This window comes from Panulirus ornatus, chromosome 4 (assembly GCF_036320965.1).
Source record: "Panulirus ornatus isolate Po-2019 chromosome 4, ASM3632096v1, whole genome shotgun sequence".
In the NCBI taxonomy this organism is placed as follows: Eukaryota; Metazoa; Arthropoda; class Malacostraca; order Decapoda; family Palinuridae; genus Panulirus; species Panulirus ornatus.
Genome location: NC_092227.1, coordinates 90,579,780 through 90,604,473, shown reverse-complemented (window position 1 = coordinate 90,604,473; position 24,694 = coordinate 90,579,780). Strand labels below are relative to the sequence as shown.

The 24,694-nt window shown below is 42.6% G+C and overlaps 1 protein-coding gene across 1 annotated transcript in view; it reads right to left on the bottom strand.

Moving 5' to 3' along the window:
- Positions 1–24,694, bottom strand: part of LOC139764912 (uncharacterized) — a 567,165-nt gene that overhangs the window by 176,588 nt on the left and 365,883 nt on the right. Inside the window, exon 17 of the mRNA XM_071691991.1 lies at positions 19,888–20,114. Within this exon, the coding sequence (XP_071548092.1) occupies positions 19,888–20,114 (227 nt within the window). The remainder of the gene's footprint in view (positions 1–19,887; positions 20,115–24,694) is intronic.

Sequence of the window (24,694 nt, the reverse complement as noted above, 5' to 3'; positions counted from 1 at the left end):
CATGGAAAGTTTTGTAGGGCCTGCATGTGGAAAGGGAGCTGTGGTTTCAGTGCATTACATATGACAGCTAGCGACTGAGTGTAAACAAATGTGGCCTTTGTTGTCTTTTCCTAGCACTACCTTGCGCATGTGCAAGGGGAGGGGGTTGCCATTTCATGTGTGGCAGGGTGGCATCAGGAATGGATGAAGGCAGCAAGTGTGAATAAGTACATGTGTATATATGTATATGTCTGTGTATGTATATGTATGGGTGGGGGAGGGGGCGAAAATCCTGGAAGCCTTGAAGAATGTGTGGAAGTCGAGAACATTATCTTGGAAAGCAAAAATGGCTATGTTTGAAGGAATAGTGGTTCCAACAATGTTGTATGGTTGCGAGGCGTGGGCTATGGATAGAGTTGTGTGCAGGAGGGTGGATGTGCTGGAAATGAGATGTCTGAGGACAATATGTGGTGTGAGGTGGTTTGATCGAGTAAGTAACGTAAGGGTAAGAGAGATGTGTGGAAATAAAAAGAGCGTGGTTGAGAGAGCAGAGGAGGGTGTTTTGAAATGGTTTGGGCACATGGAGAGAATGAGTGAGGAAAGATTGACCAAAAGGATATATGTGTCGGAGGTGGAGGGAACGAGGAGAAGTGGGAGACCAAATTGGAGGTGGAAAGATGGAGTGAAAAAGATTTTGTTTTGAGTGATCGGGGCCTGAACATGCAGGAGGGTGAAAGGCGGGCAAGGAATAGAGTGAATTGGATCGATGTGGTATACCGGGGTCGACGTGCTGTCATTGGATTGAATCAGGGCATGTGAAGTGTCTGGGGTAAACCATGGAAGGTTCTGTGGGGCCTGGATGTGGAAAGGGAGCTGTGGTTTCAGGCATTATTGCATGACAGCTGGAGACTGAGTGTGAGCGAATGGGGCCTTTGTTGTCTTTTCCTGGCGTTGCCTCGCGCACATGAGGGGGGGGGGATGTTATTCCGTGTGTGGCGAGGTGGCGATGGGGGTGAGTAGGGGCAGACAGTGTGAATTGTGTGCATATGTGTATATGTGTGTGTCTGTGTGTGTATATGTGTGTACGCTGGGATGTGTGGGTGTGTATGTTTGCGTGTGTGGACGTGTGTGTGTGTGCATGTGTGTGGGGGTGGGTTGGGCCATTTCTTTCGTCTGTTTCCTTGCGCTAACTCGCAGGCGTGGGAGACAGCGACAAAGCAAAATAATAATAATAATGTATATGTATGTATACGTTGAAATGTATAGGTATGTATATTGCGTGGGTGAGTGTTTATGTGTATACATGTGTATGTGCTGAAGGGTAAAGTGGAAGAGTGGTTTGGCAGTCTTGGGAGTAAAGTCATGGGTTGGTGAGAGGACAAGAGCAAAGGAAGGAGTAGCACTACTACTGAAGCAGGAGTTGTGGGAGTATGTGATAGAGTGTATGAAAGTAAACTCTAGATTGATATGGGTAAAACTGAAAGTGGATGGTGAGAGATGGGTGATTATTGGTGCATATGCACCTGATCATGAGAAGAAAGATCATGAGAGGCAATGTTTTGGGGGCAGGTGAGTGTGTGTGTTAGAAGCTTTGATACACAAGACCGAATTATAGGGATAGGTGATTTGAATGCAAAGGTGAGTAATGTGGCAGTTGAGAGTATAATTGGTGTACATGGGGTGTTCAGTGTTGTAATTGGAAATAGTGAAGAGCTTGTGGATTTGTGTGCTGAAAAAGGCCTGGTGATTGGGAATACTGCTTTAAAAAGAGATATACATAAGTATACATATGTGATTAAGAGAGATGGCCAGAGGGCGTTATTGGATAACGTGTTAATTGATTGGCATGTGAAGAAAGCTGGCAAGGCGGTGGGTTTGGATGGTACTGCAGTGGAATTTATAAAAAAAAAAAAAAAAAGCAGGTGATTGTGTTGTCTGGTTGTTAAGGATATTCAATGTATGTATGGATCATGGTGAAGTGCCTGAGGATTGACAGAATGCACGCATAGTGCCACTGTACAAAAGCAAAGGGGGTAAAGGTGAATGTTCAAATTACAGAGGCATACGTCTGTTGAATATTTCTGGAAATTACATGGGAGAGTATTGATTGAGAGGGTAAAGGTATGTACAGAGCATCAGATTGGGGAACAGCAGCATGGTCTCTGAGGTGGTAGAGGATGTGTGGATCAGGAGTTTGCTTTGAAGAATGTATTTGAGTAATACTTAGAAAAACAAATGGATTTGTATGTAGCATTTATGGATCTGGAGACAGCACATGATAAGGTGGATAGAAATGCTTTGTGGAACGTATTAAGAGTATATGGTGTAGGAGGTAAGTTGCTAGAAGCAGTGAAAAGATTTTGCAATGGATGTAAGGCATGTGTACAACTAAGAAGAGAGGAAAGTGATTGGTTCTCAGTGAATGTCGGTTTGTGGTAGGGGTGCATGATGTCTCCATGGTTGTTTGATTTGTTTATGGGTGGAGTGGTTAGGGAGGTGAATGCAAGAGTTTTGGAGAGTGGGGCAAGTATGCAGTCTGTTGTGGATGAAAGGGCTTGGGAAGTGAGTCAGTTGTTGTTTGCTGATGATACAGCGCTGGTGGCTAATTCAGGTGAGAAACTGCAGAGGTAGGTGACTGAGTTTCGTAAAGTGCATGAAAGAAGAGAGCCGAGAGTAAATATGAATATGAGCAAGCTTATTAGGTTCAGTAGGGTTAAGGGACAAATTGATTTGAGGATAGGGGAGAAAGAATACTTTCCACACATTCCTCACATGTTGTAGAAGTTGACCAAATGTAAAGTTGACCAAAGGGGACGGAAGCGGGGGGTTAGAAACCCTCCCCTCCTTGTATTTTAACTTTCTAAAAGGGAAAACAGAAAAAGGAGTCATGCAGGGAGTGCTCATCCTCCTCGAAGGCTCAGATTGGGGTGTATAAATGTGTGTGGAAGTAACCAATATGAGAAAAAAGGAGAGATAGTTAGGATGTTTGAGGAAAGGAACCTGGATGTTTTGGCTCTGAGTGAAATGAAGCTCAAGGGTAAAGGGGAAGAGCACTTTGGGAATGTCCTGGGAGTAAAGTCAGAGTAAGAGTAAGAGGACAAGAGCAAGGGAAGGAGTAGCACTACTCCTGAAACAGGAGCGGTGGGAGTATGTGATAGAGGGTAAGAAAGTAGAATCTAAATTGATATGGGTAAAACTGAAACTGGATAGAGAGAGATGGGTGATTGTTGGTGCATATGCAACTGGGCATGAGAAGAAAGATCATGAGAGGCAAGTGTTTTGGGAGCAGCTGAGTGAGTGTGTAAGTAGTTTTGATGCACGAGACCAGGTTAGTGATGGGTGATATGAATGCAAAGGTGAGTAATGTGGCAGTTGAGAGAACAACTGGTGTACATGGGGTGTTCAGTGCTGTAAATGGAAATGGTGAAGAGCTTGTAGATTTATGTGCTGAAAAAGGACTGGTGATTGGTAATACCTGATTAAAAAAGCGAGATATACATAAGTATACATATGTAAGTAGGAGAGATGGCCAGAGAGCATTATTGGATTACATGTTAATTGATAGACACGCAAAAGAGAGACTTTTGGATGTTAATGTGCTGAGAGATGCAACTGGAGGGAAGTCTGATCATTATCTTGTGGAGGCGAAGGTATAGATTTGTATAAAAGTTTTCAGGAAAGAAGAGAGAATGCTGGGGTGAAGAGAGTGGTGAGAGTAAGCGAGCTTGGGAAGGAGACTTGTGTGAGGAAGTACCAGGAGAGACTGAGTACAGAATGGAAAAAGTTGAGAACAAAGGACGAAAGGGGAGTGGGGGGTCGGAATGGGATGTATTTAGGGAAGCAGTGATGGATTGCGCAAAAGATGCTTGTGGCATGAGAAGCATGGGAGGTGGGCAGATTAGAAAGGGTAGTGAGTGGTGGGATGAAGAAGTAAGATTATTAGTGAAAGAGAAGAGGGAGGCATTTGGACGATTTTTGCATGGAAATAATGCAAATGACGACGGAGATGTATTAAAAAAAGAGGCAGGAGGTCAAGAGAAAGGTGCAATAGGTGAAAAAGAGGGCAAATGAGAGTTGGGGTGAGAGAGTATCATCAAATTTTAGGGACAATAAAAAGATGTTTTGGAAGGAGGTAAATAAAGTGTGTAAGACAAGGGAACAAATGGGAACATCAGTGAAGGGGGCTAATGGGGAGGTGATAGCAAGTAGTGGTGATGTGAGAAGGAGATGGAGTGAGTATTTTGAAGGTTTGTTGAATGTGTTACATGATAGAGTGGCAGATATAGGGTGTTTTGGTCGAGGTGGTGTGCAAAGTGAGAGGGTAGGGAAAATGATTTAGTAAACAGACATGAGGTAGTAAAAGCTTTGCAGAAGGTGAAAGCCAGAAAGGCAGCGGGTTATTGGATGGTATGCAGTGGAATTTATTAAAAAAGGGGGTGACTGTATTGTTGACTACGTATGACTTATGGTGAGGTGCCTGAGGATTGGCAGAATGCTTGCATAGTGCCATTGTACAAAGGCAAAGGGGATAAAAGTGAGTGTTCAAATTACAGAGGTATAAGTTTGTTGATTATTCCTGGGAAATTATATGGGAGGGTATTGATTGGAAAAGGTGAAGGCATGTACAGAGTATCAGATTGGGGAAGAGCAGTGTGGTTTCAGAAGTGGTAGAGGATGTGTAGATCAGGTGTTTGCTGTGAAGAATGTATGTGATAAATACTTAGAAAAGCAATGGATTTGTATGTAGCATTTATGGATCTGAAGAAGGGTTGATAGAGTTTAAAAAGGTGTGGAAGGTTTTAAAAATTTGGTAGGAATTGAAAATAAAAATTTTTTTCAGGGTGTAAGGCATGGTACGATGAAAAGAGGAAGTGTTTTCTCAGTGAATTTGGGGGTTTTGGGGAGGGGGGTGATTCTCCCGGTTGTTATTTGTTTATGGATGGGTTGTTAGGGAGGTAATGCAAATTTTGGAAAGAGGGGGGGTATGAGTCTGTTTGGGGGGAGAGGCTTGGGGAAATGAGTCGTTTTTGTTTTTGAGATCCGCTGGGGGCGATTGGGGGAGAAACTGCAAAGCTGGGACGGGGTTTGTAAAATGTTGAAAAAAAGTTAGAGTAAATGTAATAAAGCAAGGGTTTTTAGGTACTGGGGTGAGGGAAAAAGGTGGAAGCAGCTTTTTGGAAAGCAAAATGGGTTTTTTAAGGGAAAAGTGGTTCCAACAAAGTTTTGTTTTCAGGGGTGGGCTTGAAGAGTTTTGGGGGGGTGGGTGGGAAAGAGATGTTTAGGAAATTGTGGTGGAGGTGGTTTGATGAGTAAAAAGAAGGGAAAAGGATGTGTGAATAAAAAGAGTGGTTGAGAGAGCAGAGAGGTGTTTTGAATGGTTTGGTCACATTTTAAGAATGAGTGAGAAATATTAGAAAAGAGGATATATGTGCATAGGTGGAGGGAATGAGAGAGTGGAGAGACCAACTTTGGAAGGTGGAAAATGGGTGAGAAAGTTGTTAGAAGCATGTGAAAAGTTTTATCGAGGTGTAACATGGACGTGTAGAAGAGAGAAAGTGATTGGTTTCATGAATGTAGGTTTGCGCAGGGTGTGTGAGTGTCTCCATGGTTGTTAATTTGTTCATGGATGGAGTTGTTAGGGAGGTAAATGCAGGAAGGTTTTGGAGAGGGGCAAGTATGAAGTCTGTGGGGATGAGAGAGCTGGGAAGGTGAGTCATGGTTTGTTCGCTGTTGATCCAGCGCTGCTGGCGGATTCAGTGAGAAACGAGAAGCTGGCGGATGTTTGGTAAGTGTGTGGAAGAAGAAAGTTAAGAGTAAATGTCAATAAGAGCAAGGTTATTAGGTACAGTAGGGTTGAGGGTCAAGTCAATTGGGAGGTGAGTTTGAATGGTGAGAGGCTGGAGGAAGTGAAGTGTTTTAGATATCTGGGAGTGGATCTGTCAGCGGATGGAACCATGGAAGCGGAAGTGGATCATAGGGTGGGGGAGGGGGCGAAAATTTTGGGAGCCTTGAAAAATGTGTGGAAGTCGAGAACATTATCCCGGAAAGCAAAAATGGGTATGTTTGAAGGAATAGTAGTTCCAACAATGTTGTATGGTTGCGAGGCGTGGGCTATGGATAGAGTTGTGCGTAGGAGGATGGATGTGCTGGAAATGAGATGTTTGAGGACAATGTGTGGTGTGAGGTGGTTTGATCGAGTAAGTAACGTAAGGGTAAGAGAGATGTGTGGAAATAAAAAGAGCGTGGTTGAGAGAGCAGAAGAGGGTGTTTTGAAGTGGTTTGGGCACATGGAGAGAATGAGTGAGGAAAGATTGACCAAGAGGATATATGTGTCGGAGGTGGAGGGAACGAGGAGAAGAGGGAGACCAAATTGGAGGTGGAAAGATGGAGTGAAAAGGATTTTGTGTGATCGGGGCCTGAACATGCAGGAGGGTGAAAGGAGGGCAAGGAATAGAGTGAATTGGAGCGATGTGGTATACAGGGGTTGACGTGCTGTCAGTGGATTGAATCAAGGCATGTGAAGCGTCTGGGGTAAACCATGGAAAGCTGTGTAGGTATGAATATTTGCGTGTGTGGACGTGTGTATGTACATGTGTATGGGGGGGGTTGGGCCATTTCTTTCGTCTGTTTCCTTGCGCTACCTCGCAAACGCGGGAGACAGCGACAAAGTATAAAAAAAAAAAAAAAAAAAAAAAAAAAAACCATAAGTATACATATGTGATTAAGAGAGATGGCCAGAGGGCGTTATTGGATAACGTGTTAATTGATTGGCATGTGAAGAAAGCTGGCAAGGCGGTGGGTTTGGATGGTACTGCAGTGGAATTTATAAAAAAAAAAAAAAAGCAGGTGATTGTGTTGTCTGGTTGTTAAGGATATTCAATGTATGTATGGATCATGGTGAAGTGCCTGAGGATTGACAGAATGCACGCATAGTGCCACTGTACAAAAGCAAAGGGGGTAAAGGTGAATGTTCAAATTACAGAGGCATACGTCTGTTGAATATTTCTGGAAATTACATGGGAGAGTATTGATTGAGAGGGTAAAGGTATGTACAGAGCATCAGATTGGGGAACAGCAGCATGGTCTCTGAGGTGGTAGAGGATGTGTGGATCAGGAGTTTGCTTTGAAGAATGTATTTGAGTAATACTTAGAAAAACAAATGGATTTGTATGTAGCATTTATGGATCTGGAGACAGCACATGATAAGGTGGATAGAAATGCTTTGTGGAACGTATTAAGAGTATATGGTGTAGGAGGTAAGTTGCTAGAAGCAGTGAAAAGATTTTGCAATGGATGTAAGGCATGTGTACAACTAAGAAGAGAGGAAAGTGACTGGTTCTCAGTGAATGTCGGTTTGTGGTAGGGGTGCATGATGTCTCCATGGTTGTTTGATTTGTTTATGGGTGGAGTGGTTAGGGAGGTGAATGCAAGAGTTTTGGAGAGTGGGGCAAGTATGCAGTCTGTTGTGGATGAAAGGGCTTGGGAAGTGAGTCAGTTGTTGTTTGCTGATGATACAGCGCTGGTGGCTAATTCAGGTGAGAAACTGCAGAGGTAGGTGACTGAGTTTCGTAAAGTGCATGAAAGAAGAGAGCCGAGAGTAAATATGAATATGAGCAAGCTTATTAGGTTCAGTAGGGTTAAGGGACAAATTGATTTGAGGATAGGGGAGAAAGAATACTTTCCACACATTCCTCACATGTTGTAGAAGTTGACCAAATGTAAAGTTGACCAAAGGGGACGGAAGCGGGGGGTTAGAAACCCTCCCCTCCTTGTATTTTAACTTTCTAAAAGGGAAAACAGAAAAAGGAGTCATGCAGGGAGTGCTCATCCTCCTCGAAGGCTCAGATTGGGGTGTATAAATGTGTGTGGAAGTAACCAATATGAGAAAAAAGGAGAGATAGTTAGGATGTTTGAGGAAAGGAACCTGGATGTTTTGGCTCTGAGTGAAATGAAGCTCAAGGGTAAAGGGGAAGAGCACTTTGGGAATGTCCTGGGAGTAAAGTCAGAGTAAGAGTAAGAGGACAAGAGCAAGGGAAGGAGTAGCACTACTCCTGAAACAGGAGCGGTGGGAGTAGAATCTAAATTGATATGGGTAAAACTGAAACTGGATAGAGAGAGATGGGTGATTGTTGGTGCATATGCAACTGGGCATGAGAAGAAAGATCATGAGAGGCAAGTGTTTTGGGAGCAGCTGAGTGAGTGTGTAAGTAGTTTTGATGCACGAGACCAGGTTAGTGATGGGTGATATGAATGCAAAGGTGAGTAATGTGGCAGTTGAGAGAACAACTGGTGTACATGGGGTGTTCAGTGCTGTAAATGGAAATGGTGAAGAGCTTGTAGATTTATGTGCTGAAAAAGGACTGGTGATTGGTAATACCTGATTAAAAAAGCGAGATATACATAAGTATACATATGTAAGTAGGAGAGATGGCCAGAGAGCATTATTGGATTACATGTTAATTGATAGACACGCAAAAGAGAGACTTTTGGATGTTAATGTGCTGAGAGATGCAACTGGAGGGAAGTCTGATCATTATCTTGTGGAGGCGAAGGTATAGATTTGTATAAAAGTTTTCAGGAAAGAAGAGAGAATGCTGGGGTGAAGAGAGTGGTGAGAGTAAGCGAGCTTGGGAAGGAGACTTGTGTGAGGAAGTACCAGGAGAGACTGAGTACAGAATGGAAAAAGTTGAGAACAAAGGACGAAAGGGGAGTGGGGGGTCGGAATGGGATGTATTTAGGGAAGCAGTGATGGATTGCGCAAAAGATGCTTGTGGCATGAGAAGCATGGGAGGTGGGCAGATTAGAAAGGGTAGTGAGTGGTGGGATGAAGAAGTAAGATTATTAGTGAAAGAGAAGAGGGAGGCATTTGGACGATTTTTGCATGGAAATAATGCAAATGATGACGGAGATGTATTAAAAAAAGAGGCAGGAGGTCAAGAGAAAGGTGCAATAGGTGAAAAAGAGGGCAAATGAGAGTTGGGGTGAGAGAGTATCATCAAATTTTAGGGACAATAAAAAGATGTTTTGGAAGGAGGTAAATAAAGTGTGTAAGACAAGGGAACAAATGGGAACATCAGTGAAGGGGGCTAATGGGGAGGTGATAGCAAGTAGTGGTGATGTGAGAAGGAGATGGAGTGAGTATTTTGAAGGTTTGTTGAATGTGTTACATGATAGAGTGGCAGATATAGGGTGTTTTGGTCGAGGTGGTGTGCAAAGTGAGAGGGTTAGGGAAAATGATTTAGTAAACAGACATGAGGTAGTAAAAGCTTTGCAGAAGGTGAAAGCCAGAAAGGCAGCGGGTTTGGATGGTATTGCAGTGGAATTTATTAAAAAAGGGGGTGACTGTATTGTTGACTACGTATGACTTATGGTGAGGTGCCTGAGGATTGGCAGAATGCTTGCATAGTGCCATTGTACAAAGGCAAAGGGGATAAAAGTGAGTGTTCAAATTACAGAGGTATAAGTTTGTTGATTATTCCTGGGAAATTATATGGGAGGGTATTGATTGAAAAGGTGAAGGCATGTACAGAGTATCAGATTGGGGAAGAGCAGTGTGGTTTCAGAAGTGGTAGAGGATGTGTAGATCAGGTGTTTGCTGTGAAGAATGTATGTGATAAATACTTAGAAAAGCAAATGGATTTGTATGTAGCATTTATGGATCTGAAGAAGGCATATGATAGAGTTGATAGAGATGCTCTGTGGAAGGTATTAAGCATATATAGTGTGGGAGGCAAGTTGTTAGAAGTAGTGGTAAGTTTTTATCGAGGATGTAAGGCATGTGTACGAGTAAGAAGAGAGGGAAGTGGTTGGTTCTCAGTGAATGTTGGTTTGAGGCAAGGGTGCATGATGTCTACATGGTTGTTTATTTTGTTTATGGATGGGGTTGTTAGGGAGGTGAATGCAAGAATTCTGGAAAGAGGAGCAAGTATGCAGTCTGTTGTGGATGAGAGAGCTTGGGAAGTGAGTCAGTTGTTGTTTGCTGATGATACAGCGCTGGTGGCTGATTTGGGTGAGAAACTGCAAAAGCTGGTGACTGAGTTTTGTAAAGTGTGTGAAAGAAGAAAACTGAGAGTAAATGTGAATAAGAGCAAGGTTATTAGGTACAGTAGGATTGAAGGATAAGTCAATTGGGAAGTAAGTCTGAATAGAGAAAAAGTGGAGGAAGTGAAGTGTTTTAGATATCTTGGAGTGAATTTGGCAGCAGATGGAACCATGGAAGCGGAAGTGAATCATAGGGTGGGAGAGGGGCGAAAGTTTTGGGAGTGTTGAAAAATGTGTGGAAGTCGAGAACGTTATCATGGAAAGCAAAAATGGGTGTTTGAAGGAATAGTGGTTCCAACAATGTTATATGGTTGCAAGGCGTGGGCTATAGATAGAGTTGTGCGGAGGAGGGTGGATGTGCAGGAAATGAGATGTTTGAGGATAATATGTGGTGTGAGGTGGTTTGATTAAGTAATGAAAGGGGAAGAGAGATGTGTGTTAATAAAAAGTGTGGTTGAGAGAGCAGAAGAGAGTGTTTTGAAATGGTTTGGTCACATGAAGAGAATGAGTGAGGAAATATTGACAAAGAGGATATATGTGTCAGAGGTGGAGGGAATGAGGAGAAGTGGGAGACCAAACTGGAAGTGGAAAGATGGAGTGAAAAAGATTTTGAGTGATCGGGGCCTGAACATGCAGGAGGGTGAAAGGCGTGCAAGGAATAGAGTGAATTAGAACGATGTGGTATACTGGGGTCAATGTGCTATCAATGGATTGAACCAGGGCATTTGAAGCATCTGGGGTAAACCATGGAAAGTTTTGTGGGGCCTAGATGTGGAAAGGGAGCTGTGGTTTTGGTGCATTATACATGACAGCTAGAGACTGAGCATGAACGAATGTGGCCTTTGTTGTCTTTTCCTAGCACATGTGGGGGGAGGGGGTTGTCATTTCATGTGTGGCGGGGTGGCGATGGGAATGAATAAGGGCAAACAGTATGAATTATGTACATGTGTATATATGTATAGGTCTGTGTGTGTATATATATATGTATATGATGAGATATATAGGTATGTATATGTGCATGTGTGGACGTGTATGTATATACATGTGTACGGGGGTGGATTGGGCCATTCTTTTGTCTGTTTCCTTGCGCTTCCTTGCACACGCGGGAGACAGTGACAAAGTATAATAATAGAAATAATAAATAAGTTTGGATGGAAAAAAACTGGAGGAAGTGAAGTGTTTTAGATATCTAGGAGTGGATTTAGCATCGGATGGAACCATGGAAGTGGAGGTGAGTCACAGGGTGGGGGAGGGAGTGAAGGTTCTGGGAGCATCGAAGAATATGTGGAAGGCAGGAATGTTATCTTGGAGAGCAAAAATGGGTATGTTTGAAGGAATAGTGGTTCCAACAATGTTATTTGGTTGTGAGGCATGGGCTATAGATAAGGTTGTGAAGAGGAGGGAGGATGTCTTGGAAATAAAATGACTGAGGACAATATGTTGTGTGAGGTGTAATGAAAGGGTAAGAGAGATGTGTGGTAAAAAAAAGAGTGTGGTTGAGAGAGCAAAAGTGGGTGTGTTGCAGTGGTTTGGTCTCATGGAGAGAATTAGTGAGGAAAGATTGACAAAGAGGATGTATGTATCACAGGTGGAGGGGACGAGGAGAAGTGGGAGACCAAATTGGAGTTGGAAGGATGGAGTGAAAAGGATTTTGAGCGATTGGGGCCTGAACATAAAGGAGGGCGAAAAGTGTGCAAGGAATAGAGTGAATTGGAAAATGTGGTATACCAGGGTCAACGTGCTGCCAGTGGATCTTACTAGGGCATGTGAAGCATCAAGGGTAAACCATGGAAAGGTCTGTGGGGCCTGGATGTGGAAAGGGAGCTATGGTTTCGTGCATTACACATGACAGCTAGAGACTGAGTGTGAACGAATGTGGCTTGTTTTGTCTGTTCCTGGCACTGCTTCCCTTGGGGGAGGTATGCTGTTTCGTGTGTGGCGGGATGATGATGTGAATGGATGAGGGCAGCAAGTATGGATATGTACATGTGTATATATATACAGGTACACCACTGATTTTCTGGCACTATACCATGGACTGCTAAAATTTAAATCAAATAAGTATCAAGTGTAAATTAAATAAATAAATGAGATACATTATACACCTGCTCAGGACTGAGATGCTCATCAGCTACGAGTTTCGCAAATTCATCCACATACTCGACAGCGCCTTCGTAATTTGCAGACCGTTTTTCTTCGCACACTTTATTCACGAAAACTCACTACAGTCATGCTCATGTTGTAATTTAAGTTCTTTATGGAACAACTTAGCCTGGTTCATTATCATGCTACCTGACAAGCCCACTCCATCACTCCAACACAGTTGAACCATTCCACTATCACTCAATCATGCTTAGTTCTCTTACCATCTTTCATAGCTTTTCTAATCATCATTTACTTCTTGGAATCACTGTCTGCATACAATTTCAATATTTTCTCCCTTTGCTTCTTTAAATCATGAACAGTTGATGAATCAATACTGTAGATATCACACAGCTTATGCACTAAAACACCATGGTCCATTTTTTCAACAGGTCTACTTTATCTTGGATCGATATGGACTGGTGTGTATGTTTGACACCAGGACTGACACTCTCACATGTCTTAGAAGCCATAACTAGGGTTAAATTTCAGCAAAATAAGCTGAGAGTCTCACAGAATTGCAGTATCACCACCAACAAGTGCAGTGTAAAGAATTTAAATAAGCGCACCCTACACACAATGCCATCTATGGCCACCCAGCAAACTAGTCTGGTGGCCACAGTAATTTCAAAATCCCTCATGTAATTTTGTCCAGACTAGAGGTGCCAGTCCATCAATTGCCAGAAATTTGGTGGTGTACCTATATGTATATATCTGTGTATGTATATGTATGTATACATCGAAATGTATGTGTAAGTATTAAGTGCATGTGTGGGTGGTTATGTATATACATGTGAATGTGGGTGGGTTGGGCCATTCCTGGTCTGTTTCCTTGCACTACCTTGCTAATGTGGGAGATGGCATTTAAGAATTTCATTATCATAAATCATTATACTTTGTCACTGTCTCCCACAATAGCAAGGTAGTGCAAGGAAAAAGACGAAAGAAACAGCCCAACCCACCCACATACACATGTATATACATACATGTCCATACATGCACATATACATACCTATACATTTCAACGTATACATATATATACATACACACACATATGCATATATATACATGCACATAATTCATACTTGCTGCCTTTATTCATTCCCATCGCCACCCCACCACATATGAAATGACAACCCCCTCCCTATGCATGCGTGCGAGGTGGTGCTAGGAAAGGACAACAAAGGCCACATTTGTTCACACTCAGTCTCTAGCTGTCATGTATAATGCACCAAAACCACAGCTCCCTTTCCACACCCAGGCCCCACAAAACTTTCTATGGTTTACCCCAGACGCTTCACATGCCCTCGTTCAATCAATTGACAGCACGTAAACCCTGGTATACCACATCATTCCAATTCACTCTATTCCTTGCATGCCTTTCAGCCTCCTGCATGTTCAGGCCCCGATTGCTCAAAATTTTTTCACTCCATCCTTCCACCTCCAATTTGGTCTCCCAATTCTCCTCGTTCCCTCCACCTCTGACACATATATCCTCTTTCTAAATCTTTCCTCGCTCATTCTGTCTATGTGACCAAACCATTTCAAAACACCCTCTTCTGCTCTCTCAACCACACTCATTGTTACTACACATCTCTCTTACCCTTTCATTACTTACTCGATCAAACCACCTCACACCACATATTGTCCTCAAACATCTCATTTCCGACACTTCCACCCTCCTCTGCACAACCCTATCTATAGCCCATGCCTCGCAACCATATGACATTGTTGGAACCACTATTCCTTCAAACATACATATTTTTGCTTTCCAAGATAATGTTCTCGCCTTCCACATATTTTTCAACGCCCCCAGAACTTTTGCCCCCTCCCCCACTCTGTGACTCACTTCCGCTTCCATGGTTCCATCCGCTGCCAAATCCACTCCCAGATATCTAAAACACTTTACTTCCTCCAGTTTTTCTCCATTCAAACTTACCTCCCAATTGACTTGTCTCTCAACCCTACTGTACCAAATAACCTTGCTCTTATTCACATTTACTCTCAGCTTTCTTCTTTCATACACTCTATTAAACTCAGTCACCAGCTTCTGCAGTTTCTCACCCGAATCAGCCACCAGCGCTGTATCATTAGCGAACAACAACTGACTCACTTCCCAAGCCCTCTCATCCTCAATAGACTGCATACTTGCCCCTCTCTCTAAAACTCTTGCATTCACCTCCCCAGTTGCACCTCACAGCACATTAACATCCAAAAGTCTCTCTTTCACGCACCTATCAGTTAACACGTAATCCAATGACGCTTTCTGGCCATCTCTCCTACTTACATACATTTTCTTTTTTTTTTATATACTTTGTCGCTGTCTCCCGCGTTTGCGAGGTAGCGCAAGGAAACAGACGAAAGAAATGGCCCAACCCCCCCCATACACATGTATATACATACGTCCACACATGCAAATATACATACCTACACAGCTTTCCATGGTTTACCCCAGACGCTTCACATGCCTTGATTCAATCCACTGACAGCACGTCAACCCCGGTATACCACATCGCTCCAATTCACTCTATTCCTTGTCCTCCTTTCACCCTCCTGCATGTTCAGGCCCCGATCACACAAAATCTTTTTCACTCCATCTTTCCACCTCCAATTTGGTCTCCCTCTTCTCCTCGTTCCCTCCACCTCTGACACATATATCCTCTTGGTCAATCTTTCCTCACTCATTCTCTCCATGTGCCCAAACCACTTCAAAACACCCTCTTCTGCTCTCTCAACCACGCTCTTTTTATTTCCACACATCTCTCTTACCCTTACGTTACTCACTCGATCAAACCACCTCACACCACACATTGTCCTCAAACATCTCATTTCCAGCACATCCATCCTCATGCGCACACCTCTATCCATAGCCCACACCTCGCAACCATACAACATTGTTGGAACCACTATTCCTTCAAACATACCCATTTTTGCTTTCCGAGATAATGTTCTCGACTTCCACACATTCTTCAAGGCCCCCAGAATTTTCGCCCCCTCCCCCACCCTATGATCCACTTCCGCTTCCATGGTTCCATCCGCTGCCAGATCCACTCCCAGATATCTAAAACACTTCACTTCCTCCAGTTTTTCTCCATTCAAACTCACCTCCCAATTGACTTGACCCTCAACCCTACTGTACCTAATAACCTTGCTCTTATTCACATTTACTCTTAACTTTCTTCTTCCACACACTTTACCAAACTCAGTCACCAGCTTCTGCAGTTTCTCACATGAATATACTAATATACTAATGTATATCTCTCGTTTTAAACCAGGTATTCCCAATCACCGGTCCTTTTTCAGCACACAGATCTCCAAGCTCTTCACCATTTCCACTTACATCACTGAACACCCCCTGTACACCAAGTATTCCCTCAACTGCCACATTGCCACATTACTCACCTTTGCATTCAAATCACCCATCACTATACCCCAGTCTCATGCATCAAAACTACCAACACAATCAGTCAGCTGCTCCCAAAACACTTGCCTCACATGATCTTTCTTCTCATGCCAGGGGCCTAGGCACCAATAATCACCCATCTCTTTGCATCCACTTTCAGTTTTACCAATATCAATCTAGAGTTCACTTTCTTACACTCTATCACATACTCCCACAACTCCTATTTCAGGAGTAGTGCTACTCCTTCCTTTGCTCTTGTCCTCTCACCAACCCCTGACTTTACTCCCAAAACATTCCTAAACCACTCTTCCCCTTTACCCTTGAATTCGTTTCACTCAGAGCCAAAACATCCAGGTTCCTTTCCTCAAACATACTACCTACCTCTCCTTTTTTCTAATCTTGGTTGCATCCACACACATTTAGACACCCCAATCTGAGCCTTCGAGGAGGATGAGCACTCCTTGCATGACTCCTTCTGTTTCCCCTTTTAGAAAGTTAAAATACAAGGAGGGGAGGGTTCCTATTAATAATAAATGATTATCAATAATAAATTTTTATCAATAAATAATTAAGATAAGTTAGCAATGCTCAATAGCTATCAATCTGAAAGTGGGAAAGTTCCATTCCCAAACCCTTAAAACTCCCCAAACTTGCATGCACAAACCTATTATTCAGTTAATATATCACTTATGGTTTCCTTCACAGTCCTACTTCCTTGTGTAATCATACATTTGTACCATATGGGAAGGGAGTTTTGCACTTATGGGCACCATCTTTTGAATATTCTTTACTACCATACATCCTCTTATACTGTTGTTTGCTGTCTGCATTAACCAAGTACTCAGTCATAGTTTCATTCATCCACCTCTATCATACAATAAAAGTATTTCTTTACACCTTTATTAACAAGTTTCTTACCTAATTTCATGTTATATCCCTGTTCCTCTATCCCTACATCTCAAAGAAATGTTCTCTGTTCACAATGTTCACCACTTTTAAAAACTTAGAGGTTGTGATCAGGTTATCCCTTACTCTTCTCTCTTCCAAGGAGGGAAAATAAAAGCCTCCAGACTTTCCCTGAAACTAAGCACTCTTAAGTCTGGTACCATCCACGCTGTCCTTCTCTGGACCTCCTTTATTTGCTCTTTGTGCTTCTCTAAGTGTGGTGAACAAACCTCAGAGGCATACTCCAGTTTTGACCTTATGTATTTGTCAGAAGACATTTCATCTGATGTGGGACTCTAGCAAAAGGTTAGTAACAATATCGATTCCCAAGTACTTCTCACACACAGAATCCTGAGGCTTAATTCCTGCAAAATAATATAATTTTGAGCCTTTCTTTCACTCTCTCCCATCCTCATAACTTAATTATAGGCAAGACCAACACTACAGTCTGCTTGGGTCCCATTATAAGGTGATGCAAACGTTCTCACTACCCTCATGACCTTTGCATCACCTAAAAACATATTCAGATAGGAATCAATACCTTCAGGCAAGTCATTTACCTAGATCAAGAAGAGTAATGGTCCCAGAGCTGAACCCTGTGGCACTCCGTTGGTAACATCAACTCACTTGGAAAAGGCTCCTGTGACATGTGTCCTCTGTTCCTTCCCAATGAGGTAATCTTTAATTCATCTAAAGAATTTCTCCCTTGTTCCTGCTGGGTGACCCAGCACTTTCTGGCAGTCTAGATACAAACAGTCCATCTAGTCTTCCCCTTTTTTTTAGGACTGACCTCACTCATGGAACTCTAAGAAGTTTGTTACACACAAACTCTTTTTCCTAAGACCATGCTGTCTCTTACTAAAGTAATTCATCCTCTGTAGGAAGTCATGTATAATGCCACTGTATAAAGGCAAGGGGGATAATGGTGAGTGATGCCTTGTGGAAGGTCTTAAGGATATACGGTGAGGGAGGAAAGCTGCTACAATCAGTGAGAAGTCTTTATCAAGGGTGTAAGGAACGTGTATGAGTTAGAGGGAAAGAGATTGGTTCCAAGTGAAGGTTGATTTGCAGAAGGGGTGTGTGATGCCACTATGGCTATTCAATTTGTTTATAGCTGGGGTGCTGAAGGAAGTAAATGTAAGAGTCTTGGAGAGAGAGGCGAGTATGCAATCTTTATGGGATGATGGGGCTTGCAAAGCGAGTCCATTTTTTTTGCTGACGATTCAGCACTAGTGACAGATTCAAGTGAGAAACTGCAGAAGTTGGTGGCCGAGTTTGGAAGAGTGTGTGAAGGAGTAAGTTGAAAGTAAATGAGAATAAAAACAAAATCATAGGTCCAGCAAGGTTGAGAGATAAGTTAGTTGGGTTGTGAGTTGAATGGAGAAAAACTGAGGGAAGTGAAATGTTTTAATACCTGAGAATGAACATGGCAGCAAATAGAATTATGGGAGCAAAAGTGAATCATAGGGTGCTTGAGAGGGAAAAGGTAATGGGAACACTAAAGATGTGTGGTAAAAGAGGTTGTTGTCTAGAAAGGCAAAAATCTGTATGCATGAAGATACAGTAGTCCCAACACTGTTCTATCACTGTGTGGCATAGGTTATAGATGAGGATTTGTGAAGAGGGTGGATGTGATGCAATATTAAATGTTTGAGGACAATACAGGGTGTGAAGTGGATTGATTGAATAATAATAGGGTAAGAGAAATGTATTGTCATAAAAAGAGTGAGGCTGAGAAAGGTGTTGAAGGTTTGCTGAGATGGTTTGGAAAAATGGAGAGAATACATGAGGAGAGGTTAACAAAAAGAATATATGTGCCAGAAGTGGAAAGAACAAGTAGACCAAGTTGGAGATGGAAGGCTGGAGTGGAAAAGAGTTCGAGTGATTGGGGCCTGAACATGCAGAGGTGTGAAAGGTGTGCATGGGATCAAGTGAATTGGAATGATGTGGTATCTATGATGTGCTATTTATGGGTCAAGATGCTGTCAATGGACTAAACCAAGTAATGTGAAGTGGCCAGGTTAAACTATGGAAAGGCCTATGTAGCCTGGTTGTGGATAAGAAGTTGAAGTTTTGGTGCATTACACATGACAGTTAGAGAATAGACGTGAGCAAATGTGGCTGTTTTTAAACTGATCCTGGTGCTACCTCATTAATGTGGGAAACAGCAATCAAGTATGAAAAAATAAGATGGAAGTTGTCCTCTTGCTTTCTAACAACCTTTTCCTGAACCTTACACATCAGACTTGTCAGCGAGACTAGTCTGCAGCTCAGCAACAGTTCCTGGTCTCATTTCTTATAAGTATGACATCCTTTTCCATTCTCTATGCACTATGCTTCCCTCCAGTGACATCTTGAACAATAATTCAAGTAGTTTGTCTGGTGTATCTGCACACACTGTCATGACATGATGAAATTTCATCTGGACCAAGAAACATGTATGGTCAAAGCCATTCAGTGTTCTGTTTATATCTTTTCTAAATTTTTATTTATTTATTTTGCTCTGTCGCTGTCTCCCGCATTTGCGAGGTAGCGCAAGGAAACAGAAGAAAGAAATGGCTCAACCCACCCCCATACACATGTATATACACACACGTCCACACACGCAAACATACACACCCATACATCTCAATGTACACATATATATACACACACAGACACATACATATATATCCATGCACACAATTCACACCGCCTGCCTTTATTCATTCCCATCGCCACCCCGCCACACATGGAAGGGGTGGCGATGGGAATGAATGATTTCCTAAACCTCCATCCCATTTCAACTCCCTGGCCTTGGAGCTTTTGTGTCTTCCACTGTGAAAACACTTTTGGACTTGTTATTCAGTTCATTACATAACCTTACATCATCCTCAAAATTTTTACTTTGAATCCCTCAGCCTGATTAGTTGCTCCTCATATGACAACTGACACCTGATAAATTTATGGAAAAGTCTTGGATTTTCACCCACCTTGTCCACAACATATGTATACATGACATGCATTCATCTTACAAAATGAGGTTTGGATCAGTGAAATGAGAAACCTAGATAAGTCTTATACAGATATATCATAAGTGACAACTTATGTAAGTAGAGAGCACATGAACAGGGGTAACATTACATGCCTATCATTATACTGGAGAAGGGTAAGGAAATGGTAGGGAAACAGCCAAGGGAAGATGGAAAAGAAAAAGATGGTTAAACTGGAAGCAGTAAGTTTGATTTGAAGAAAAGCAGAGTTGTCAATGTTAGAAAATAAAAGTACTTTTAAAGGAGAAAAGGTCAGTTATTCTTCATCCTTAAAGGTAGAAATCCCAGGGATGGCAGAATCCTGCCACTCCCACTAGGATTTCTTTTACAAGCAGTACTAATTACCTTGTTGAATATTTCAACCTCCTTCTTCCTCTCCTGGTACATAGACTTCTGTTCCAGCAATGGGAGAATAATATCTTTCGCAGTATTCTTAATATGAGGCGGAATCATCAGTCGGGGCACTTCAGGAGGAACCATATTGACAAGTCGCACTTCTAAAGGATCCTTTTGTAGGTAATGTGCCACTCGTTCAATTATATTCTCAATTGTAGCAATAGCTTCTACAGACCCTAAAATATACAAAATAACATTAATATTTTATTTTATTAACTATACTTTGTCGCTGTCTCCTGCATTAGCGAGGTAGCGCAAGGAAACAGAAGAAAGAATGGCCCTACCCACCCACATACACATGTATATACATACACGTCCACACATGCACACATACATACCTATTATAACGAATCTAGCTCTCACAGTAATGAAAGTAATGGTCGATATAGAGCACTGTTGTCTAGGTTATACTGCGAGGAGAAGACCCATCATAAATGACTGTGAAAAATTATCTTATTTGGTCTAGAATGAGCCCAGGTTGATAATGATCAGTATTATTAATCAAAACATAGAAGTAACACAAAATCACAAAGTAACAGCAAGTATAATAACTAATTAACCAAATTCAATCAACAATTAATCCATGAATCACATCCCCATGAATAGAAAAATATTACCACAAATCAAATAAAAAGCATTTCCCAGCACACAACATAAAACTATGTTAACACAACCACAAGTGCATTTAACCACAAAGGCAGCTTAACTTATATAACAAAATTGTTCTGCTCCCTTACCACACCACCACACCTCGGGGAAGAGCCACTACACCTCAGGATGCCGTCTGGGATGAGACTGCCATGGAAGGCATCAGCACCGATATATAAAGGGTTGGTATGAAGCCCGGCTTGTCTCAGAACAAAGTGAGACGAAGCAACAAGGACTTGAACTAACGAATCCTAATGTGGAACAATCTGATTCCGATGTGGCAGAGAGGCAGTGGTGCGTAGTATGGAGGACAAAATGATATAAGAGTTTTAACTTAAACAAGATCTTAGGAGAGTACATGATACCTCCCCCGAAAGAGAACTTTCCTGAAGGGAAAGTTAAAAAATATATATACAGAGATGTACTGACTGAGACCTAAACTCGTGATAAAGCGTCCGCTATCCTGTTTTCAGATCCTTTCATGTGTTTAACCTGGAGGTTGTACGATTGCAAGAAGAGCGACCATCTCAGCAGGCGTTGATTGGAATATTTGTTGCGGTTGAGGAACGTGATGGGGTTATGGTCCGTGTAAACCACAAGTCTTTGATGGCCGTAGAGGTAGCACTCAAACTTCTTGATTACAGAGACGATGGCCAGGAAATCCTTCTCGATGGTACTATAAGACTTCTGATGCTTGTTAAATTCTGAGGAGTGATATGCTATTGGATGCACTACTCCGTCCGTCTCTTGCAGTAAGACTGCTCCAACGGCTACATTGCTTGCATCTGTTTGAAGAACGAAGGGTTGAGCGAAGTTAGGGGCCATCAGGATGGGTTCATGAGACAAACAGGTTTTCAATTGGTGGAAGGCTTCCTGGCATTCCTCCGTCCACTTAAATGTCACCTTCCCACTCGTTAGACATGTGAGAGGGGCAACCACAGAAAAGAAGTTTGGGCAGTAGCGGCGGTAGAAACCCGCCATACCGAGGAAGCGCATCAAACTCTTCTTAGTATCTGGCATTGGGTAGGAGAGGATAGCGCTTACGTTGGCAGACTTAGGTCGAACATTTCTTTTCCTACCTCATGTCCCAGGTAGGTGACCTGGGCGCTGCAGAAAGTTAATTTGGCCAGCTTTATGGTGAGGTGAGTGTCCTGGAGTTTCCGGAGAACAGCTGACAGTCTGTGCATATGATTATACCAAGTGTCTGAGTAAACAATTGTCATCTAAGTATACTTCAACTTTGTCCAGATCTTGGAACAGAAAATTCATTGTACGCTGGAATGTCCCTGGGCTGTTACGCATACCAAACGGCATTACTCTGTACTCATATAACCCAAATGGTGTTATAAATGCCGAGATAGTTTGAGCATTTTCAGTTAATGAAATCTGATAAAACCCTTTATTCAGATCTATCTTTGAAATATACTTGGACTGTCCCACTGTATCAATCAGATCATTGATGTGGGGAAATGGATAGGCGTCTGACTGGGTGACACTGTTGAGTCGACGGTAGTCTGTGCACAGGCGAAGCTGTCCGTCCTCCTTAGGAACGAGCAAGCAGGGAGATGCCCAAGGTGAACAGCTAGGTACAGCCAGGTTGTTGTCTTCATTTGCCCTCTCTTTTGATGTGGTATTCTGTATGGTGGCTGGCTGATAGGGTTTGTTCCAGGAATTAGTACAACATCATGAGACATAATTGTGCAATGGCCTAGCGTGTCTGATATCACACTAGAATGACATAAGAGCACACTTGAGACTTCTTTGACTTGTTCAGGTTGCAAATGTGCAAGAAATTTAGGCAAGTCTTGTAGTATGTCAGAGTTTGAATGTCCTTTCCAATTGTTAGTTGTGCCAGAAGTATCAAGAGTGTTATCTACCTGTGAGCCCATTACATTGCATGGCAATCCTATCTGGTCACGTGCAGGATCCTGTGATAGGAAAGGTTTTAGAAGGTTAACATGGACAAATTGTGTTGCTTTACGACGACCAGGAGTACTTATTATGTAATTGTAATCATTGACTTTAGATTTTATTGTGTAAGGATCGTGATACTTGGCTGACAGAGGAGAACCAGTAATTGGGAAGTAAGCTAGAACTTTATCTCCTTCCTGAAAGTTTCTGACTTTAGCTTTAACATCAAATACTGATTTCATAGTATGTTGTGAAATCTTCAAATTATCCCTAGCAAATTTACGTATCTTATCAAGGTTATCTTTCAGTTGTTGCAAGTAGGTTGTGACAGATTTCAGTGGAACTTTATGACTAATGAGCTCATCTTTAACCACTTTAAGAGGTCCTCTGACTTGTCTACCAAAGACGAGCTCAAAAGGTGAACAACCAAGTGACTCGTGTGGAGATTCTCGAACAGCAAATAAGAGAAAGGGCAACCCTTCATCCTAATCCTGATTCCTCTCATGACAGTACTTGCGTATCATTGATTTGAGGGTTTGACGGTGCCTCTCAAGGGCACCTTGACTCTGCGGGTGATATGCTGTGGACACGGGTCTGTTTGATACCTAGCTCCTGAAGCACATCTTTGAAGAGATCGCTGGTGAAGTTGGTGCCACGGTCACTTTGTACCTCCTGAGGGATACCGAAAGTAGTGAACATGTGGATTAATTTATTAGCTACATTTTTGGCAGAGATAGTCTTTAGAGGAAAAGCCTCTGGGTATCTAGATGTAGGGCAAAGTACTGTAAGTATACACAGATTTCCCTTCTTAGACTTTGGCAAGGGACCAACTATGTCAATAATAATCTTTTGAAAGGGTTCTGAAGGAACTGGAATGGGTTGCAATGGATATGGTGGAATTGATTGATTAGGTTTCCCTACAATCTGACAAGTTAAGCAAGAATTGATAAATGAAACTATATCCTTCTTCATACCAGGCCAATAGAAATCATTAAGTAGTTTGAGGTAGGTTTTCTTAATTCCTAAGTGACCACTAAAACCTTCATGTGCGATTTCCATAAGAGGCTGCCTTATACACTATGGAACTACCACTTGATGCGTCTCGGCCCATGTATCTTCATCAGAGAGTTTAGGGGGTCTATAGAACCTCATAAGGATGTTGTCTTGGTAGTAGAAGGCAGGTGTGTCGAGGATATCTTCTTTCGGCAGGACCTCCTGGTGTAACTTCGTCAGGGTTGGGTCCTGTCGCTGGGCCTCCTCTAGTTTGTGCTCGGATATCAGCTTGTTTAAAGGAGATACATCCAGACCACAAGTAGTAAAACCTTCATTGCAGGGCTTAGGAAAGAGAGGTGGTGTAGGATCCTCCTCGTCCACGGTCCGTCGATGTTGAGAGCGTGTGACGGCACAGATGGGGAACAGGGTTGGCTGCTCCTTCTCAATGTCTTCAGTAGGGCTATAGGGCAGTGGAGTGTCTCGAATAGTTAGTGCAGGGACGACCAGACTGCCGGCTAGGTCGTTACCAAGAAGGAAGGTGGCGTCAGGTATAGGTAGAGGAGTATCAACTACTCCTACAGTTACTGTACCTTTCACCGCCTCACAGTCAAGCTCTATTTTGGCAAGGTGTACTGGAGTGCTGGCGTTGACCAATTTGAGATAGACCTTCTCACCCGTTAGGTTAGAGTCAATATCAGGGAGAGATGCCTTGTGGATCAGAGACTGGGCCGATGCAGTGTCTCTGATGATCTGTACAGGGTGTTGTTGCTTGCCAGGGCCTAGAGACACAGTGCCAGGGGAGCGGAATGGTTGAAAGAGGTCGATTGATGTTGGAGAATCCTGTAGGGTGGTGGTTGCCACAGGTTTTGTCAAGGTTGTTGCAGTGGCAGGTTGTGCCCTTAGATACCTTACACATAGGATCAGGACAATCCTTTATAAGGTGTCCTCCTTTCTTACAGAACCTACAGACCTGAGCATATTTCTCACCTAGTTGACCCTGTCCAGAAACATGTTTAGCGTGTGTGGAACCTGCATGTGACCTTACAGTAGAAGGGTTAGTTTTCCCTTCTCCCTGTTGTGGACGATGGACAAGGGAGTAGACGTCAGCGAGCTTAGCTGCCTTTAAGTAATCTGTTTCCTCCCTGTTGGTTATATGCACCATTATGTAGTATGGAACCTTTCTCTTAAACTCTTCAAGCATAAG